This window comes from Ochotona princeps, chromosome 2 (assembly GCF_030435755.1).
Source record: "Ochotona princeps isolate mOchPri1 chromosome 2, mOchPri1.hap1, whole genome shotgun sequence".
NCBI classification, from domain to species: domain Eukaryota; kingdom Metazoa; phylum Chordata; class Mammalia; order Lagomorpha; family Ochotonidae; genus Ochotona; species Ochotona princeps.
In genome coordinates this window covers 92035619-92054131 of record NC_080833.1, presented here as the reverse complement: position 1 = coordinate 92054131, position 18513 = coordinate 92035619, and the positions used below count along the sequence as shown (strand labels likewise).

The following is an 18513-nucleotide window of genomic DNA, read 5'->3' as shown; positions in this document are numbered from 1 at the left end:
AACATACTGACCATCAGTTGAGCAGTTGTGGAGTTTCGCCCTTATGTCTCCAGTCTGAGAGGACTATTTCCCTTCTAACATAGACAATACTGCCTCTGGTCACTTTGTTGTTGCAGAGGGGGAAAGGCAGTGACCTGTGGCCAGAAAAAAATTACACTGCATCCTAGATCTTCTGCCCACTTCTGTGGTAACAAGGGGACTGTGATGAGTGTCAACAGAGAACTGGATACTGCCATTACCAAGGAGGAGAAAGGGAAGCTGAACTGGATAAAAATAGCAGATGTACCCAGGCTTGGTTCATGAGCTTGCTTACCAACTGAATTGTGATAGTGTGACAGCCTGGCTGCTTTGCCATATTCAGAGCTGCACTGTGTCATACAGTCACCTCAGCTACATGTGGCCATTGAAGTTAAAATTCAGCTCCTCAGTTACACTTGATATACTTCAAGTGTCAGGTGGCCTTGTAGTTAGTGGCTGCTGCCTCAGACTGTCATGATACAAGGTAATTTTCATTCTCCCAGAATATTTGGATGGTTCTGGTCAAAAATATACAGGTGCCTTCTCCTAAGTTAATCTATTTTTAAACTTACTGTTTAAAATTGTAGGTTTAGGGCCCGGCGGCGTGGCCTAGCGGCTAAAGTCCTCGCCTTGAAAGCCCCGGGATCCCATATGGGCGCCGGTTCTAATCCCGGCAGCTCCACTTCCCATCCAGCTCCCTGCTTGTGGCCTGGGAAAGCAGTTGAGGATGGCCCAATGCATTGGGACCCTGCACCCGTGTGGGAGACCCGGAAGAGGTTCCAGGTTCCCGGTTTCGGATCGGCACAGCACCGGCCGTTGCGGCTCACTTGGGAAGTGAATCATCGGACGGAAGATCTTCCTCTCTGTCTCTCCTCCTCTCTGTGTATATCTGGCTGTAATAAAAATGAATAAATCTTTAAAAAAAAAAACAAAATTGTAGGTTTATACAATAGTAGTATAGTAGCTAATAGCCTCCAGTTTCAACAAGTAACTTTTCCCCTTCTTCCCCCACCCCTTGCCAGGGGAAAGAACAATTTTATTGTTTTATTTGAAGGATTTGTTCACTTAACTTTAAAGACTGGGAGAAAGGGAAGGACAGAGAAAAGATAATTTGTTGGCTCACTGCCCAGGTGGCCATGGTGGAGAGGCTAGGCTGGGCTGAAGTTAGGAGCCCAGAATTCTGTTCAGTTTTTCTATGTGGGTTGCAGGGGCCCAAGTACTAGGGACATCTTCCATTGCTTTTCCTGGAAGCTGGATTGGAAATAGAGCACTTGGAACTTAAACTGGTGCTCATATGATATGCTGACATTATAAGATGGCTCAACCCCTGTGCTACAACTACGGATCCTACAACAGCACTGTTTTAAAGCAACAGCTAGATATTATCATCTTATATTCGTTATAGGAGCTGGCACCTTGGCTCCTGCTTGTGCACCAGCATCCTGTATGGTTTGAGTCACAGCTGTTTCACTTGCAATGCAGATCCCTGCTAATGAGCTAGGAAAACAACACAGGATGCCCATGCATTGCATGGGCCATTGCACTCCAGTGGAAGACCTGGGAGAAGCTATTGGTTTTTGACTTTGGATTGGCTCAGCTTCAGCTGTTAGGGCTATTTGCAGAATCAACTGGTGGATGAAATATCTCTGTCTTTTCTCTAACTCTGCCTTTCAAATAAAAATAAATACATCTTTAAAAAATCCTTCAGTACATATTTCTTTTTTTTTTAAGATGTATTTATTTTTATTGAAAGCTGGATATACAGAAAGGAGGAGAGACAGAGGAAGATCCTTTGTCCGATGGCTCACTCTCCAAGTAACCACAACGGCTGGAGCTGAGCCAATCCGCAGCCAGAAGCCATGAGCTCTTCTGGGTCTCCCACGCAGGTGCAGGGTCCCAAGGCTTTGGGCTGTCCGCAACTGCTTCCCTAGGCCAGAGGCAGGGAGCTGGATGGGAAGCGGGGCCGCCAGGATTAGAACTGGCGCCCATATGGGATCTCGGGCATGCAAGGCGAGGACTTTAACCACTACGCTATCGTGCTGGGCCCTCAGTACATATTTCAAACAAAAGTTTGGAAAAGTAGCCTAAATACTATCAGCATACCAGATTAAGAGTTAACGTTAATTCCTCAGTAATCTACTTTGCAGTGCCTGTTTAGATCTCCCTGATCTGACTCAGTGTCTCCTTTGAGTTTGTGTTTTTTTTGATGCTGCTGTAACAAATACTGCTGATTTTTTTTTTTACTTTGACATTTATTAGGACTGGCATGTGGTTGGAGTTTTCCCTGCAGGTGCAGGGTCCCAAGGTTTTTGGGCCATTCTCCATTGCTTTTCCAGTCTACCTGCAGGGAGCTGGATGGGAAGTTGAGCAGCCAGGACACAACCCATTGCCCATATGGGATGCTGGTGCTTTTAGATGGAGGATTAGACTTTGAGCCTCTTTACTGGCCCTAATTATTTATTTTTTTATTATATTTTTGACAATCTTTACATAGTTAATTACGGTAAAAAAGGTTCAAGGGCTATAGGGAAGTGGATAAGACTATTATTTCCATATTGTTTCCTTCATGTATCTGAGGTAAAGGGGGATATTAAGGGAGAAGCCCTACCCAGTTTCCCACCCACCCCAAGTCCCGGATGTGGGTCATGCTCTGAGATACTTGCTCAAGTGGTTTTGATAGTTCACCAGTTATGAATCGCTGTACTGGCCCTAATTAACACAACTGTTTTAAAGATTTTATTTTTATTGGAAAGTCAGATATACAGAGAAGAAGATCTTCCATCCACTAATTCACTCTGCCAAGTGGCCGCAACGGCTAGAGCTGCGCTATTTCGAAGCTAGGAGCCTGCAACCTATTCTGGGTCTCCCATGCAGGTGCAGGGTCTGAAGACTTTGGGGGCCATTCTCTACTGTTTTCCCAGGCCACAAGCAGGAAGCTACAAGGGAAGCGGGGCCTCTGGGATTCGAATTGGGACCCATATGGCGTGTGCAAAGTGAGGACTGTAGCTGCTAGGCTACCACACCGGGCCCAATAAAGATTTTTAAAAAGAAAATTATCTTACCAGTTCTCTAGATTAGAAGTCTGAGACAGGCTTCACTGGGCCAAAATGAAGGTGTTGACAGGATTGTGATCCTTTCTGCATGTCTAAGAAACCAGGTGTTCCTTTCAGCTTCTATAGGCTACATTCTTTGGTTTCTGCTCTCATCTGTTCAAGGCTAGTAATGTTTTATCTCTGACTTTGTGTAGCTGTGACTCCCTCTATCCCCAGCTGGGAAGGATTCTCTGTAGTTCTACTGGATTCACCTGGATAACCCAGGCTGCTCCCATTTTAAGGCTCTTAATCGGACCAGCAAATTCTCTTACCATGTCGAGTGCTGCATTCAGAGGTTACCCACAGCTCTGAGGGACTGTTATTCTGCCTACCAGGGTTTGTTTGAAAACGGATGCAAACAAGGTATCACCCATTACATTTTTGTGGGATATTTGATCTGTAATAGTTCCTTTCCCAGATTTAGTGAAATGGTCTCTCTCTCTCCCTCTTTAAAGATTCATTTAATTTCATTGGAAGGGCACATTTAGAGAGGAGAAAGAGACAAAATAAATTTTCCATCTACTGGTTCACTCCCCCAAATGACTGCATTGGACCTGAGCTGATCCAAAGCCAGGAGCTTCTTCCAGGTCTCCTACATGAGTGCAGTGTCCCAAGGTTTTGGGCCATCCTTGACTGCTTTCCCAGGCCACAAGCAGGTAACTGGATGGGAAGTGGAGCAGCCTAGGTACAAACTGGTGCCCATTTAATTTTTAGCTTGCATGATCATTAGATGCTCAGAGCATCTAATACTGTATTTATGATTACACTCAAAATGGTTAATTTTACTGTAAACTGATGTTCTTGAGTAAAAACCATAATATGAACTGTCAGTGTATAGACGTTTCTAAATGGAGGAAATGGCTCACTTGGCCTCTCATCAACAGAGGTGTTGCCTGGAGAGTCAGTTGAACATTTTCCAAAAGGCTTCAAAAGGTTGCATTACTTGGGTGAATGTGTTTCCAGTTTGTTTTGCAGCATTGCAGCCTCAGAATCTGATTCTGTCAGCAAATGGAGAGTGTATGCATCTCTTGTGGACACAGGGAAACCAAACTCCAAAGGCCAATGAATGCAAAAGGATACCAATTTGTAGACGTAAGTAAACCTCTTCACCTGTATGGCCTGCACATTCTTTCCTCTCTAGTCAGATAAATAAAAGCCGTAACAGTTGAGGTTGAATCAGAGTGAGCTGCATCATGTTTTATACTTGATCTTGGCCAAAAGGCCGAGAAGCGATGAGCTGCATTATGTTTACATGAGTGATTATCCAGAGCACTGGTTAAGATAGGACAGGGTTCATACAGGGAAAGAAAAATGGCTAAAGCACTCCAGAGGGGCAGAGTGCCGGGGGAACCCCAGGATAGTCCAAAGTTTCCACTTCCATTGAGAGTACTCAGCCATGCTTATCTATGTTTGTTACTTTAAGGTAACTTTACATAATCTAATTCATTAAATGTTGACCTCTGAAGTAATTTAAAGAGTGTACTTTTCCATTTACGTGCTTCAGCAAAGCCTCAAGATTGGTCATGAGCACTGATAATATTGATTATTGTTACATAAATTCAGAACTTCGATAACTTGCCTGCATCCCAGAACATTCCCCGTTTTCAAGGCCTGCTTACCAGGGTCCTCAGCCTAGCATTCTGGCTACAAATAGAGATGGAGGTGTGGATGGTCAGCTGTGAGGTGTTAAATGGGACCACGAAGGTTGCTGTTTTTTCTGAGCCACAGTAACCACTGCATGAGCTGTTTTGACTGTCAGTCTATGGGATAAGATCAAGGAAAATGTTTTCACATACAGTATCGGACAAGAGATAAGCACCTTTGTTTTTGAAGCATAACACAGATACTGTTTTGCTGAATAAATAAATGGAATCCTAAAGTTATATAAATAAGGAGTAAACTTATGTTAAGTGTTACTGATAGGTTGACAGGAGTTTTGATTTGAACTTTTGTCCAGTATGTTATGCCATTTGTAGCACTGAGACTTCCATGGACATAATTAACCCACTTTATTACATGGACCCACAAAGCTGGTAAGCTGCCAAGAGATCCTTAGGTATGTTTTCTGTTTCTCTCGTGTGCTTATTTATTTGAAAGGCAGAGAGAAAGAAAGAAAGGTCTTTCATCCATTGGTTTACTCCTCAAATGGCCACAATAGCCAGTCAGGTCTGGGCCAAGCTGCAGTCAGGAGCTAGGACCTCCATTCTGATCATCGCATGTGAGAGGCAGGAGTTGGCCACTGAGCCGCTGATCACTCCCAGGCATGTTAGCAGAAAGTTGTATTGACAGTGAAGCAGCTAGCACTCAAACTGGCACTTTCACATGAGATATAGGCATCCCAAGCAGTGGCTTGACACTGTTGTGCCATAGTGTCCACCCGTTGGCATATGTTTTTGTAAAAGGGGAAGAATGATTGTTAAAACAAAATTTTTTTTGTAATTTGCATTTACTTGACCATTTTGTATATTTATAAGTTTCATTTTTTTATTTGAAAAGTAGAGTGACAGATAATGCTTCCATCTGCTACTTGATTTCCTAAATGGCAGAAGCCAGCAGTCAGAAGCTTCATCTAGGTCTCCCACATGTGTAGCAGGGGCCCAAGTAGTCGGCCAGTCTCCATCGCCTCCCAGGCGCATTAGGAGGGAGCTGGATTGGAAGTGATGCAACCAAGGTTTCAACTGGTACTCAGATAAAAGATGCTAATGTTGCAGGCTGTAGTTTACCCTCTGTGCCACCACACCAGCCCCTGCTTGACTGTAAGAGGGCTTGTTTTCTTCTTTAAAGATGTATTTGTTTTTATTTGAAAGGCAGATTATATAGAGAGAGGAGAGATAGAAGATCTTTTTTATGTTGGTTCATTCCCCAAATGGCCACAATGGCCAAAGCTGAGCTGATCTGAAGCTAGAAGCTATTCCAGGTTCTCACATAGTTACAGGGTCCCAAACACTTAGTCCTTTCTCCACTGCTTTCCCAGGCCTTAAGCCGAGAGCTGGATCAGAAGTGGAGGAACCAGGACATGATCCGGTGCCCATATGGAATACCAGCACTTGCAGGTGGAGGATTAGCCTGTTGGAACATGGTGCTGGCCCCAGAAGTTGAGTTCTTGTGTTTTGATGGCATATGAACTTACAATAAGATACCTCCCCATGGTAAATGTTGTAACTAAAATTTTGGACCCAAGCAGCTGATCAGGCCTACGTAATATAAATGAAGTAGGGGGCCCGGCATGATTAGTGTAGTGGTTGGGGTCCTCACCTTGCATGCGCTGGGATCCCATGTGGTCGCCGGTTCTGGTCACGGCGGCCCTGTTCCTGTCCAGCTCCCTGCTTGTGACCTGGGGGGGTGGCTGAGGACAGCCCAAAGCCTTGGGACCCTGCACCCGTGTGGGAGACCCAGAAGAGCTCCTGGCTCCTGGCTTCGGATTGGCTCAGATCCAGCCGTTGTGGTCACTTGGGGAGTGAATCATTGGACAGAAGATCTTCCTCTCTGTCTCTCCTCCTCTGTAGATCTGCCTTTCCAATAAAAATAAATAAATCTTAAAAAAAGAAAGAATGAAGTAGGATGGAATCTGGTCAAGGGAGCAGGAATTACTCCAAAGCACTGATTTGGTGGTCACCTCAATGACTCAGTGTTGTTTGCTCATGCTTCTGCCTTGGGACCATTCAGCCTGTGGGGGAGGCGGGAGGCACTGGCAGGTTGATTAAATTAGTCCTTTGCCAAACAGTGAAGGAAGCAAATGCTGTAGTTACTGGTCTTACGCAAACTTTTCCTAGCACAAGAATGACTAAATTGCTATCATCAAAGGCCTCCAAAGGTTGTGTTATACAGGTACCCTTCCCACACTGATGGTGACCAAGGCACCATAGGATGTTTTTTCCTCTCTTTATATCAAGCTCTGCTAAATGGCCTCAAGCTTTTTAGTAAAAGTTTCCTAACATTATCCTGAAATTATTTATTAACCTCTCTGAAATTATGTTCAATGTGCTTTATTTATTACTGGTATTTCCCAACATTTATTTTCCTTTTATTTTTATTTTGACATAATGGGAGACTTCAAAAGTTCATGGAAAATGAATTCAAAAGACATTTATTTGGTGTGAAATATTTTTGAAGTTCATACAATACAAGTATTCTTCAAAGAATAGATGTTTGATTCTACAGTTGGCATGCTGGCCAAGACAACTAGTATCCCATATTAGAGTACCTGGTTTTGATATATAGCTCTGGCTCCTGACTCCAGCTTCTGAGCAGACCCTGGGGTGGCAGTGGTGATGGTTCAATACTTGGGCTCCTGTCAACCATGTGGGAGACCTGAACCGAATGCCTGACTCCTAGCTTAGGCCCCGACCCAATCTCATGCATTTTGGGCATATAGGAAGTGAAACAGCGAATGGGGGTGCTGTGTTTGTTGCTGATTTTTCTGTCTTTTTAAAAAAATATTTTTATTTTTATTGAAAAGGCAGGTTTACAGAGAGAAGGAGAGAGAGAAAGAACTTCCATCTCCTGGTTCACTCCCCAAATGGCCATAACAGCTGGATCTGAGCTGATCCAAAGCCAGGAGCCAGGAGCATCTTCCTGGTCTCCCACATGAGCATGGAGTCCCAAGGCTCTAGGCCATCTTTTACTGCTTTCCCACCTCACAAGCAGGGAACTGAATTGGAAGTGGAGCAGCCAGGATATGAACTGGTACCCATTTGGGATCCTTGTGCTTGGAGGTGGAGGATTAGAAAGTTAAACTATCACACAGGGCCCTGTTGCTGTTTCTGTTTCTGTTTCTCTAGTTAAAAAAAAAAAAAAGAAAGTCATGATAAATGTGTGTAAAGAAAAAAATTTTGGATTTGAAATTTTTTTTCACTAATGTTAATTTCATATTCTTTGAATTTTCAAAATAGAGTGAATTAAAATGGAACTTTCTCTAAAATAAAATATTTATTTTCAACAATACATCAGGCACATATCTTTTTTGAGACAACAGTTTTTCTCTGCTATATATAAGTATTGACATGTAACTTAAGCTTTTGTTTAAGTACCAGAATAGGACCTGGCAGACCTGGGCAGCTCTCCCTCCAGTGTCTTTGATTCCAGAGAAGTCACAGTGTTGGCATTTTGTTCTCCCGAAGTCAGGATCCTACCCAGCTCTGAAGCACAGAGCTCTTTGATTTGTCCTGGTAATGAGGGTGGAGCTTTTCAGATAAGCTCTCTTAGTCTCGCTGAAGTCCCCTGTACTTCTTAAGGCACCCTCTCTTAGCTTGGGCTTGCGTTCAGAATCTCGCTGGGGAAAACTAAAAGCTCCTAGTTCTCTTTTTAAGAAATCAGATTTGAAATCGTATTTAAGGGTCCGGCGGCGTGGCCTAGCGGCTAAAGTCCTCGCCTTGAAAGCCCCGGGATCCCATATGGGTGCCGGTTCTAATCCCGGCAACTCCACTTCCCATCCAGCTCCCTGCTTGTGGCCTGGGAGAGCAGGAGAGGACGGCCCAAAGCATTGGGACACTGCACCCATGTGGGAGACCCGGAAGAGGTTCCAGGTTCCCGGCTTCGGATCTGCGCAGCACTGGCCCGTTGCGGCTCACTTGGGGAGTGAATCATCGAACGGAAGATCTTCCTCTCTGTCTCTCCTCCTCTGTGTATATCTGGCTGTAATAAAATGAATAAATCTTTAAAAAAAAAATCGTATTTAAAAAGAGGTCCACCTTAGCTTGTAGGCATTTCAGTCACAATGCACCATGAGTCATTCTTTCAAGTTAGAACTTGTGTTTCCAAATGATGCCCCTAACCTAGTTCCTGACCGGGTGAGCATGTGGTAGCTGAGAAAGATTGAGGCAGTACCTCAAGGTCTAAGGACAGTCCTTCATCTAAGGCAGCCTTGTCCTCGTTGAACAATTCACTGCTGTTGCAACAAGTAGAGTGAAAGACAAGAAGATCTAATCTTAACTTGTGTGGCTAAGCGTAGAGGGAAAGGTGATACTTAGGCTAATAGCTACTAGAGTTGTGGTGTAAAACTTGATGTTACTGTAGGAAGCAGATACAGACAGTGCATTTATCGGAATGCAAGTGATAAGGTGCACCTGATGTCTTGTGTTTCAGCACCTGTTTCCTTGTCTGCATCTACGCTTGACCCTTTTCCCAGAAATACAGTGTTTATGTCTGCTTCTGGTGGTATTGATTACTGTTTATTTAACACTCAGATGCAAATAACATTATGCCGTGAGGGATGGGAGATGAATAAGTTATCCATTTTCCCTTCTTGGTCAGAAGAGGGTTTATTTTCTTCCTTTTCTTTTCTTTTCTTTCTTTCTTCCTTCCTTCCTTCCTTCCTTCCTTCCTTCCTTCCTTCCTTCCTTCCTTCCTTCCTTCCTTCCTTTTTGAAAAAGATTTATTTATTTTTATTGCAAAGTCAGAAATATACAGAGAGGAGGACAGACAGAGAGGAAGATCATCTGTCCAATGATTCACTCCCCAAGTGAGCCGCAACAGCCGGAGCTGTGTTGATCCAAAGCCAGGAGCCAGAAACTTCCTCCGGGTCTCCCACGCAGGTGCAGGGTCCCATGGCCCTGGGCCGTCCTTGACTGCTTTCCCAGACCACAAGCAGGGAGCTGGATGGGAAGTGGAGCTGCGGGGATTAGAACTGGCAACCATATAGGGTTCTGGTGTGTTCAAGGTGAGGACTTTAGCCACTATGCCACCACGCCGGGCCATAGGGCTTATTTTCTATAAGCCAAAATTTCCAGTTGATATAGGGAGCTAGAATGGAAGAGAGGTTTTAGGAGTCAGAATGGCAAGAAATCCTGACTCTGCTACATATCACCTATGTGACCTTGGCAAGTTACTTCTCTACTGTAAAATGGGAATAATGAATAGACACCGTAAGGGAGATTGTGAGGCTTAAATGAGAACATAGGCAGAGCACTCCATTTTATGCTAAATGAATGCTGAAACCGCTATATACTATTGTAAGCTCAATTTCTTTTTTCCCCTATAGCATTCTCCCTCTACTTAGGTGCTCCAAGTATTTATCTGATTGTTTCTGGCTGGTAACTCTAGACCTTGTTGAAGATTGAACAGATGTGTCTTGTAATTGTTGTTGAACATTAACATTTACAGTGGTCTTTTAGATAAATTATATGGGTAAGAAAATTTGAGAGACCATTGAGTAACATCCTGAGATATCATGAAAAGGTTCTTAATGATTTTCTTGCAGGAGCTAGTCAAGACTAGGCAATTAAAGCTTTGAAGTTAAGCTTTTGAGCTTTGCTTTCCCTCAGCCTATAAATATTTTTCTTAGAATCCTGTTTTCTCAGGCAGTCACTTTGTCATGACACCATTCTTCCCTTTTAGAAAATTTTTTTCAATGTTTACTATCTTTACCAGGCTTCTTTGAACTCCATTTTTCCCTTTGGGACAACCCCCAGCTTTAAGCTCTGTGAGGAACTAGGTTTTCACAGTTTCGTTTGATTGTATTCTTCGCTTTCTTTGTAAGGTTATACCCACTTGGTGCTTAATTCAGCTCGACTGCACATCGTGCACTGTTTGTGCAATCCTATTGCTGTTTGGAGTTGGAATAAGAGGCTTTGCAACTAAGTTGCACGCACGCACACACACACACACAGAAGCAAGTGTTAGGTACTGAGAAGTGCCAGTTTCATGACAATGAGAGAGGAAAGGAGGAGGCAAGAGTTATTTCTTTCGCCTTTATTAATAAACCATTGCGGAGGAGCATTAAGAGTCCTAACGTGCGCATGACTTTTCTGTTTGGAAGCTACACCCCTGTCCGCACTACTGCGGGACACTGGGTCTTTAGCTGGCTTAAGTGTCCACGTCTGGGCGACTGGTGCCTCACGCCTGAGGGCTCAGCCCCCTCTCCCCTCCCAGGGCCGCGGATCCCCAGAGCTTCAGCAAGCCACCCGGCCCTCCGGCCCTGCCCCTTGGCTTCGGGCCCGCCCAGCCCAGTCTCCCTTCGGCTCAGGCACCTGCCTGGCCGCCTCGCGCGGCGGGGTCTTGAGGCGCCTCGGGGAAGCGCAGCGATTGGCTGCGGCCGGGCGGCTGGAGCTCGGCTCTGGTGGCGCTTGACAACCGCAGTCCGCCAGAGGCTGAGCCGAGCGGTCGGTGGACAGGGAGCGGCGGACACGAGAAGGACCGGCTGGCGAACTGATGGAGTGACGTGCGGGCGGCCGGAGGGAGGACCGACGCCAAGCCCAGACCGCCGCCCTCTCTTCCTCGCCTCAGCCCGGAGCTGGCCGCTTCGGGGCCCGGCATCCGGCCTCCCAGCCGCATTCTCCGCCGCTGCTTCTCCGGGCTTTTCCCGGAGCCCGCCCTCAGGTGAGTGACTCCGGGAGGCGGAGACGGGTGTCGGCCCGCTGTACGCCTCGGGTTGCCATGGCCACCCGTCGCCACTTGTCACCTCCCGAGTGAACGGCTCCAGGGCGGCATTCACAGCCTGGGACAAGGGTTTTGGGTGGTCATTGGGAGAGAACTGGGGAGCAGGAGGCCCTGACGCTACCAAATCGCCGGCTTTGAGGCCGGTGCTCCGGGGCCACACCTTGTCCTCACTGGCAGCCCGAATATGGGGTGCAGAGGGATGCCCCTGGTCCTGGCGCTGGGTTCCTGCCCACCAGTCGCAGCTGGGAGGCAGGAAGGAGGGGGCTGACTGCGCGGATTGTTCCTCCCTTACCCTTCTGCCGAGCCTGGGCGAGGACCAAGGGAGGCGTCCCTTTCTGGGCACGCCTTGGCCGGGAGGAGGGGAGGGAGCCGCGGGGCTAGGAGCCGAGCGGGACAGAAGACAGCTCGTTTGGGCTGGTTTTGACCCTTTCTTACGTCAATGGTCAGGCTTTTGGGGGGGTCTGGGCGGGGTCGGGAAGAGGGGGCAGTGACTGGCTTTGGAACGATGGTTTGGGGGGGTGGTTGTGCCAGGGGCGCCTGCGTAGAAGGTGCTGGAGGGTTTAGAACTCGTTAGGGCGCTTCCCCTGTTTTTTTTGGGGTGGGGGAGAAAAAGGTGGGAGCTCCAGTTGTGGGGTGCAGCCCTGGGCAAAGAGGCCGGACCGAGGTAGGCAGGGACAGCGTTTGGCCAGGTGATTTTGTTTTGTTTTTTTGTGTTTTTCTTCTCTGTACCCAGACGTGCAGTTAGCAGACAACGCGTGGTGCCTGAGAGGAGCTTTTTTGTCAACTTGGTTCTTTCTGCATAATGAGAAGTCTTTGTTCCACCCAGATTCCTAGGTTGTGGTCCTTACATTTGCTTCCTTCCTTTTGTGGTAGAGTTTGTAGAATGCTTTGTAAAGTTAATGGCACGGGCATGGTCCTATCGATGTTTTTCCATGATGTAAATCTATTCGCACAGTAAATCCAAGTAAAAATTTAATTTCCTCGCTAGTGTTGTCAAGTGTTGCCTTGACATTTTAGGAGAAAGGGAGAAACCCCTAAGAATGCATTTTTCTTTATATGTAAGGCATAATCTCAAGGTCTTATTTAGGAGGAAGATACCATGAATATTTTTAGGTTTTGGAGGAGTAGGAAAAAATATTATACAGTGGTGGAAAAGGCCAGTAAGGAATTAAGCCGTAATGGTAGGTGAAAGAACAAAATGCTTGCATTTGGCTGCCAATATGACTATCATTTGCTGTGAGGGGATTTGAATCTTTGTTTATCCGTCTTCCTCTCACTTCCTGATTCTTTCCTCCCCTGTTAAAAAATCAGTAGTAGGGATGTAATGTAAGAAAGTGAATATTATCTGGTGTTTTTAAATACATAATTGTGTTCAGCCACATTTTCTATTTGTGAAATCAACTTTATCAGTTACTGACCAGACCGCATATATTATACTTAGCATATGTTGCACTTTGAGGAAAATGCCTGAATTTAAATTTCTTTTTGCCACTGATACCCCTCTATGAAGATCTACTTCTCCTGCATTTGCCCTGATTTCTCGTTCTGTAAAATGAGGTAATACTTCATGTAGTTTTAGTCTGGGAATAAACTCTGAATATGATTATATAAAAGAGCTCTTTGGGAAGAAACAGGCAAAGGTTTCTGTTGATCACCTTTTGATGGAGGAGAGCATTGGCAAAGATCATTAAAGCTTTCTGCATTACCTAATATTTCTAGGACCAGGAGCTGACTTCTTACAGGGTGGCATTCCAGGCTTCCTGGGCGCTGTTGGGATGCACCCCTGCTTCTTGCTAAGGGCTCTTTATTATTGTGACCAGGACAAAGGTATATTTCCTTTCTGTGTGTGACTGTGTCTTGTGAATAAAGCTATGGCCAGGAACTGGCATGAGTTATACATTTGCTGCTAAGTAATCCTCCGTGGATCACTGGTTCTTTACTGCTGAAGAAGTAGATGACTTTGTGCCCCCTGACCTGTGCTTCTCAGATTATTCCCACTGGTAGAGATAGGCTGCCATGTGCTAAGAGGTACAGCTGTGTGGAGCTGTCTTCAGCTTCATTTGAACACTTGGATAAACAATACTTGTTTGAATTATGTCACATGATAATAATAGTCACACTAATTTCTAGAGTAAGATGTGAAAATTTCGAAAGAAATTTCTGCTGAAGTGTTCGCTTGAAATGTATTTGTTTCAGTTTCTTTTGTCCTTAGGTAAGAAAGTTTAACATTGCCTTAGACTTACTTAGCTAATGAATGCCAGATCACTGTATAGCATGGAAAGTAAGTAGAATTCCAATTTTAAAGACTTAAGTATTTTATATGAAAGGTAAGTTTTTTAAAAAGGTTTACTTATTTTTTATTGGAAAGGCAGATGTACAGAGAGACAGAAAGATCTTGTGTCTGCTGATTCACTCCCCAAATGGCTCCAGTGGCCAGAGCTGAGCCAATCCAAAGCCAGGAGCCAGGAGCTTCTTCCTGGTCTCCTATTTCGGTGCAGGGTCTCAAGGTTTGGGCTGTCCTCTTCTACTTTCCCAGACCACAAGCAGGGAGCTGGATGGGAAGTGGAGCACCTGGGGTTTGGACTGGCACCCAGATGGAATCCTTGTGTGTGTAAGGTGAGGATGTAGCCACTGAGAAATTGCACGGATTTGCAGAGAGGAGAGAGAGAGAATCAATCTTCCATCTGCTAGTTAACTGTGCAAATGGGCATAATGCCTGAGAAGAACCTATCTGAAGCCAGGGCCAGGAGCTTCTTCTGGGTCTCCAACATGGGTGCAGGGGCCCAAGGATTTAAGTCATCTTCTGCTGCTTTCCAAGTCAATAAGCAAGGAGCTGGGTTGGAAATGGAGCAGCTGGGAACTCAAACCAACACCTGTATGGGTTGCCAGTGTTGCAGATAGCAGCCCAGTTTGCTGTGCCATAGTGCCAGCATTTGGTCTTTGACTTTAGACAAATGAGGTTTAAAATCTATGAATACTAGCTAATCATCTGTTTAAGAAGATTATAGAGGTATAAAAATTACATGGAAAATGTATGAAAGTATTTAAATCAGGACCTGACATATAGTAGATGCACAATAGCATCTATCACCTTTCTATATCACAGCACTGCATATTTAGCTTATTAATAATCTTTTTTTTAAAGATTTATTTATTTTATTACAAAGTCAGATATACAGAGAGGAGGAGAGAGAGAGAGGAAGATCTTCCATCCAGTGATTCACTCCCCAAGTGAGCCGCAACGGCCGGTGCTGTGCCGATCCGAAGCCGGGAACCTGGAACCTCTTCCAGGTCTCCCACGCGGGTGCAGTGTCCCAATGCATTGGGCCGTCCTCAACTGCTTTCCCAGGCCACAAGCAGGGAGCTGGATGGGAAGTGGAGCTGCCGGGATTAGAACCGGCGCCCATATGGGATCCCGGTGTGTTCAAGGTGAGGACTTTAGCTGCTAGGCCACGCCGCCAGGCCCTATTAATAATCTTTTAAATCCATTCTTAGCAGAAAAACTCATTACCTCCTGAATTTCAATTTTATTTGTAGTTTTCTTGCAGCACTCTCTACTTTGTATGTTATGTGTTATATTGAAACGTTGATCCCAGGTCTTCAGATTCCAAATCAATACTGACCCATACCTGAGGATACATAATTTTGAGACCATTACATTGAATGACCAATGTATATGTATTCTAACTGATTTTTATCTGTTTTGAGTTTTTATTCAAATTAAAATATGTCTTTACAGAAAACACACTTGCTTTAAACCATTTACAAATATTTATATATTTGAAAGGAGGAGGGAAAGAGGGAGAGAGAGAGAGAGAATGAGAGAATGAGAATAACACACATACGTGCAGGACCAGGACTTGAACCCAGGCACTCTGATACGGGATACAGACATTTCAAGCGGTGTTTTAAATGTGGTACCAAGTGGTCTGGCCCACAAATACTTCTCACTATAATTTTTTAGTTTATTTGAGAGAGACAGAGGTATGGCCATAGAGAGAGAAAGCTCCCATTTGTTGGCCTAGTTCCCGAGTATTTGCTCTGGCCAGGTCTGAGCTGAGATTGGCACCAGGAGGGAGCCCCAGGTCTGCTGTCTGGGTGGCAGGCACCCAGCTGCTGGAGCCAGCCCTTCCTCTACCTGGCAGGATGTGCACGGGCAGGAAGCTGGATGCAGAATTGGGATCCAGGTGCTCCAAGATGGGACGGGACAGCAACCATGAGACTATGCTACCCTCTCTCAAATATTTTCAAAATGGATCCTTATTCCAAACAAGTATAGTGTTTTTATGTGGCATCTGTAACGTAATAACATAATTAGTCCAAACATGCAAGGTGAGGACTTAGCCACTAGGCTACTGTGCCAGGACCCCCCCAGTGATTTTTATAATTATTTTTTGAAATTTATTTTATTTTTACTTCAAAGTCAGGTATACAGAGAGGAGGAGAGACAGAGAGGAAGATCTTCCATCCGATGATTCACTCCCCAAGTGGCCACAACAGCTGGAGCTGAGCCAATCTGAAGCTAGGAGCCCAGAACCTCTTCCAGGTCTTCTGTGCAGGTGCAGGGTCCCAAAGCTTTGGGCCGTCCTCAGTTGCTGTCCCATTCCACAAGTAGGGAGCTAGATGGGAAGTGGGGCAGCTGGGACACAAATTGGCGCCCAAATGGGATTCCAGTGCATGCAAGGTGAGGACTTTAACTACTAGGCTACTGTGTTAGGCCCTCTTTTTATTTTTTAAAAAAGATTTATGTATTTGTTTGAAAGGCAGAATTACAGGGAGAGAGGGAGAGACAGATTAATCCTCCATTCACTTGTTCACTCCCCAATGACTGCGACGGCCAGAGGTGGGCTGGTCTGAAACCAGAAGGCAGGGGCCTCCTCGGAGTCTCCTTCATGGGTGCAGGATCCCAAGCACTTGAGTCATCTGCTGCTGCTTTGCTATGTGCATGAGCAGGGAGCTAGATCAGAAGTGGAGCAGTCGGACTTATTAATATTGTCTGATGCTGATGTCATAGGCAGTGATTTTAACCACTGAGTGATAGCACTGGCCCCCCAAATCATGACTTTTCTCTAGCCAAGTACCATATGTTGTGTTGAAAAAGAAAATTGAGGGACCTGGCACAGTAGCGTAGTGGCTGGGTTCCTCATCTTACATGGGCCAGTATCCCATATGGGCGCTGGGTCTAATCCCTGCGGCCTCGCTTCCCATCCCTGGGAAAGCAGTCAAGCACAGCCCAAAGCCTTGGGACCCTGCACTGGCGTGGGAGACCTGGAATAAACTCCAGGCTCCTGGCTTTGGATCAGCTCAACTCCAATTGTTGCAGCTACTTTGGGAGCGAACCAGCAGATGGAAAATCTTTCTGTACTCCTCTGTAAATCTGACTTTCCAGTAAAAGTAAAATATTTTTAAAAAAGAAAATTGAGCCTTGTATAAAATATTAAAAAAACATGAAACTGCAATTAAGGTTTTTAAAAAATTTTATTTACTTTTATTGGAAAGGCAGATTTACAGAGAAAAGGAGAGACAGATCTTCCATCTGCTAGTTCACTCCTGAAGTGGCCATAATGGCCGCAGCTGAGCCAATCTGAAGCCAGGAGCCAGGAGCCCCTCATGGTCTCCCACACAGGTGCTGGGTCCCAAGGCTTTCGACTGTCCTCCACTACTTTCCCAGAGATGGCTGGATGGGAAATGAAGCAGCCAGGACATGAACCAGCGCCCAAATGGGATCCTGGTGCTTGGAGATGAAGGCTTAGCCAGTTGAGCCATCAGACCAGGCCATGTAATTAAGTTTTAAGGTCCATTTAATGGCCTGAATTTTTCTTTGATAGTATATTGGAAAATTATTAGGCTGTTTTGTGTCCCAACTTAACAGACCTTTGGAAATGAATTTCTGAGAGTGGGAATAAGGTATCTCATGAATAGATGCTGATGTGAAAAACCTTTGGAGCAGTGTCCACTTTCTGGGAAGTGTTAGTGGCACTGTACATTGTTGCTGACCAGAGCACGCTTGGGAATATGTTGTCTTTTGGATGCTGAAAGAGGACAAGTAGGGCCAGTGTGGTGGCATAGCACACTAGTGCTCTTCCAGTGAAGGATAGCTCAGGATATTTATGGGAGGATAGTAGGGGATCTGGAAGCTATATTTTGTGAAGAATTGTTTTTTGTAAAGATCAGTTAATAAACTAAAATTGAAATGTCAATGAAGGAGTCGCAGGATGTGTTAAAGAACTTGCATTTTTTTTTCCAACATGCTGGTTACTCAATACTATGTCAATTAATTCCATAACATTATAAATTGTTACTGATATTATGTTGGGGCTTTTAATTGATCGGGATGATACTCTGCTGGCTCTACTTTCAGACCAGAGGTGGTCTCCCCAAAAAGCTGTTGAACTTATCTGGACAATAAGATGCTGGACTCTAGGCTTGGTAAATGCTTGCAATGAAAGAATCTCATGTGAACTTGAACTGTGGTAATGCAACAAGGTGGAGGAACCCACCATGGGGGGAGGGTTTGGGAAGGGTTAGGGGGAATCCCAGCACCTATCAAACTGTGTCACATAATGCAATGTAATTAATAATAATAATAATAAAAAGAGAGAAGAAAAAAATAATATAAAAAATAGCTATCCATGTATTTCAATTTGTTTACAAGTTAAGCTTCTTTTAATTCCATTTTTGTATGATCATTTTGAATTCCCACATGTCTAACACTATATTGCAATTGGTTGAAAAAGTTATATTGTACATATTTATTTCAGTACATATCAATTTAGAAAAAAAAGAAGAAAAGCTGATTTTAGCAAAGACACATCCATGTAACAATGATGCCAATTTACCAGGCTTTACTTTGCTGACAAAATATAGAGCTGTTAGAGAATGCTAATAATTAAAGCATCGAAAGTGAAAATCCAAAAAAAAAAAAAAAAGTATTTTTTGCATTGTAGACATGAAGTTAATTATTTTTGGGTTATGTGTTACTGGGTACCTTGTTAGAAATTAGAATCTTAGATATACTGTAATTTCC

The 18513-nt window shown here is 44.7% G+C and overlaps 1 protein-coding gene across 7 annotated transcripts in view; it reads left to right on the top strand.

Annotated features, from left to right (window-relative positions):
* The first annotated feature begins 236 nt into the window (after window positions 1–236).
* The window catches only part of WDR47 (WD repeat domain 47), a 92585-nt gene continuing 74308 nt past the window's right edge, over window positions 237–18513 (top strand). The window contains exons 1-3 of one of the 7 annotated variants that reach the window (XM_058659903.1): window positions 237–502; window positions 3353–3473; window positions 4074–4202. In XM_058659903.1, coding sequence (XP_058515886.1) covers window positions 4119–4202 — 84 coding nt within the window. In that variant the 5' untranslated portion in view covers window positions 237–502; window positions 3353–3473; window positions 4074–4118. Of the gene's footprint in view, window positions 503–3118; window positions 3474–4073; window positions 4203–10906; window positions 11427–18513 lie in introns of those variants that run through there. The other 6 variants (XM_058659922.1, XM_058659895.1, XM_058659909.1 and 3 more) reach the window with 6 other exon arrangements.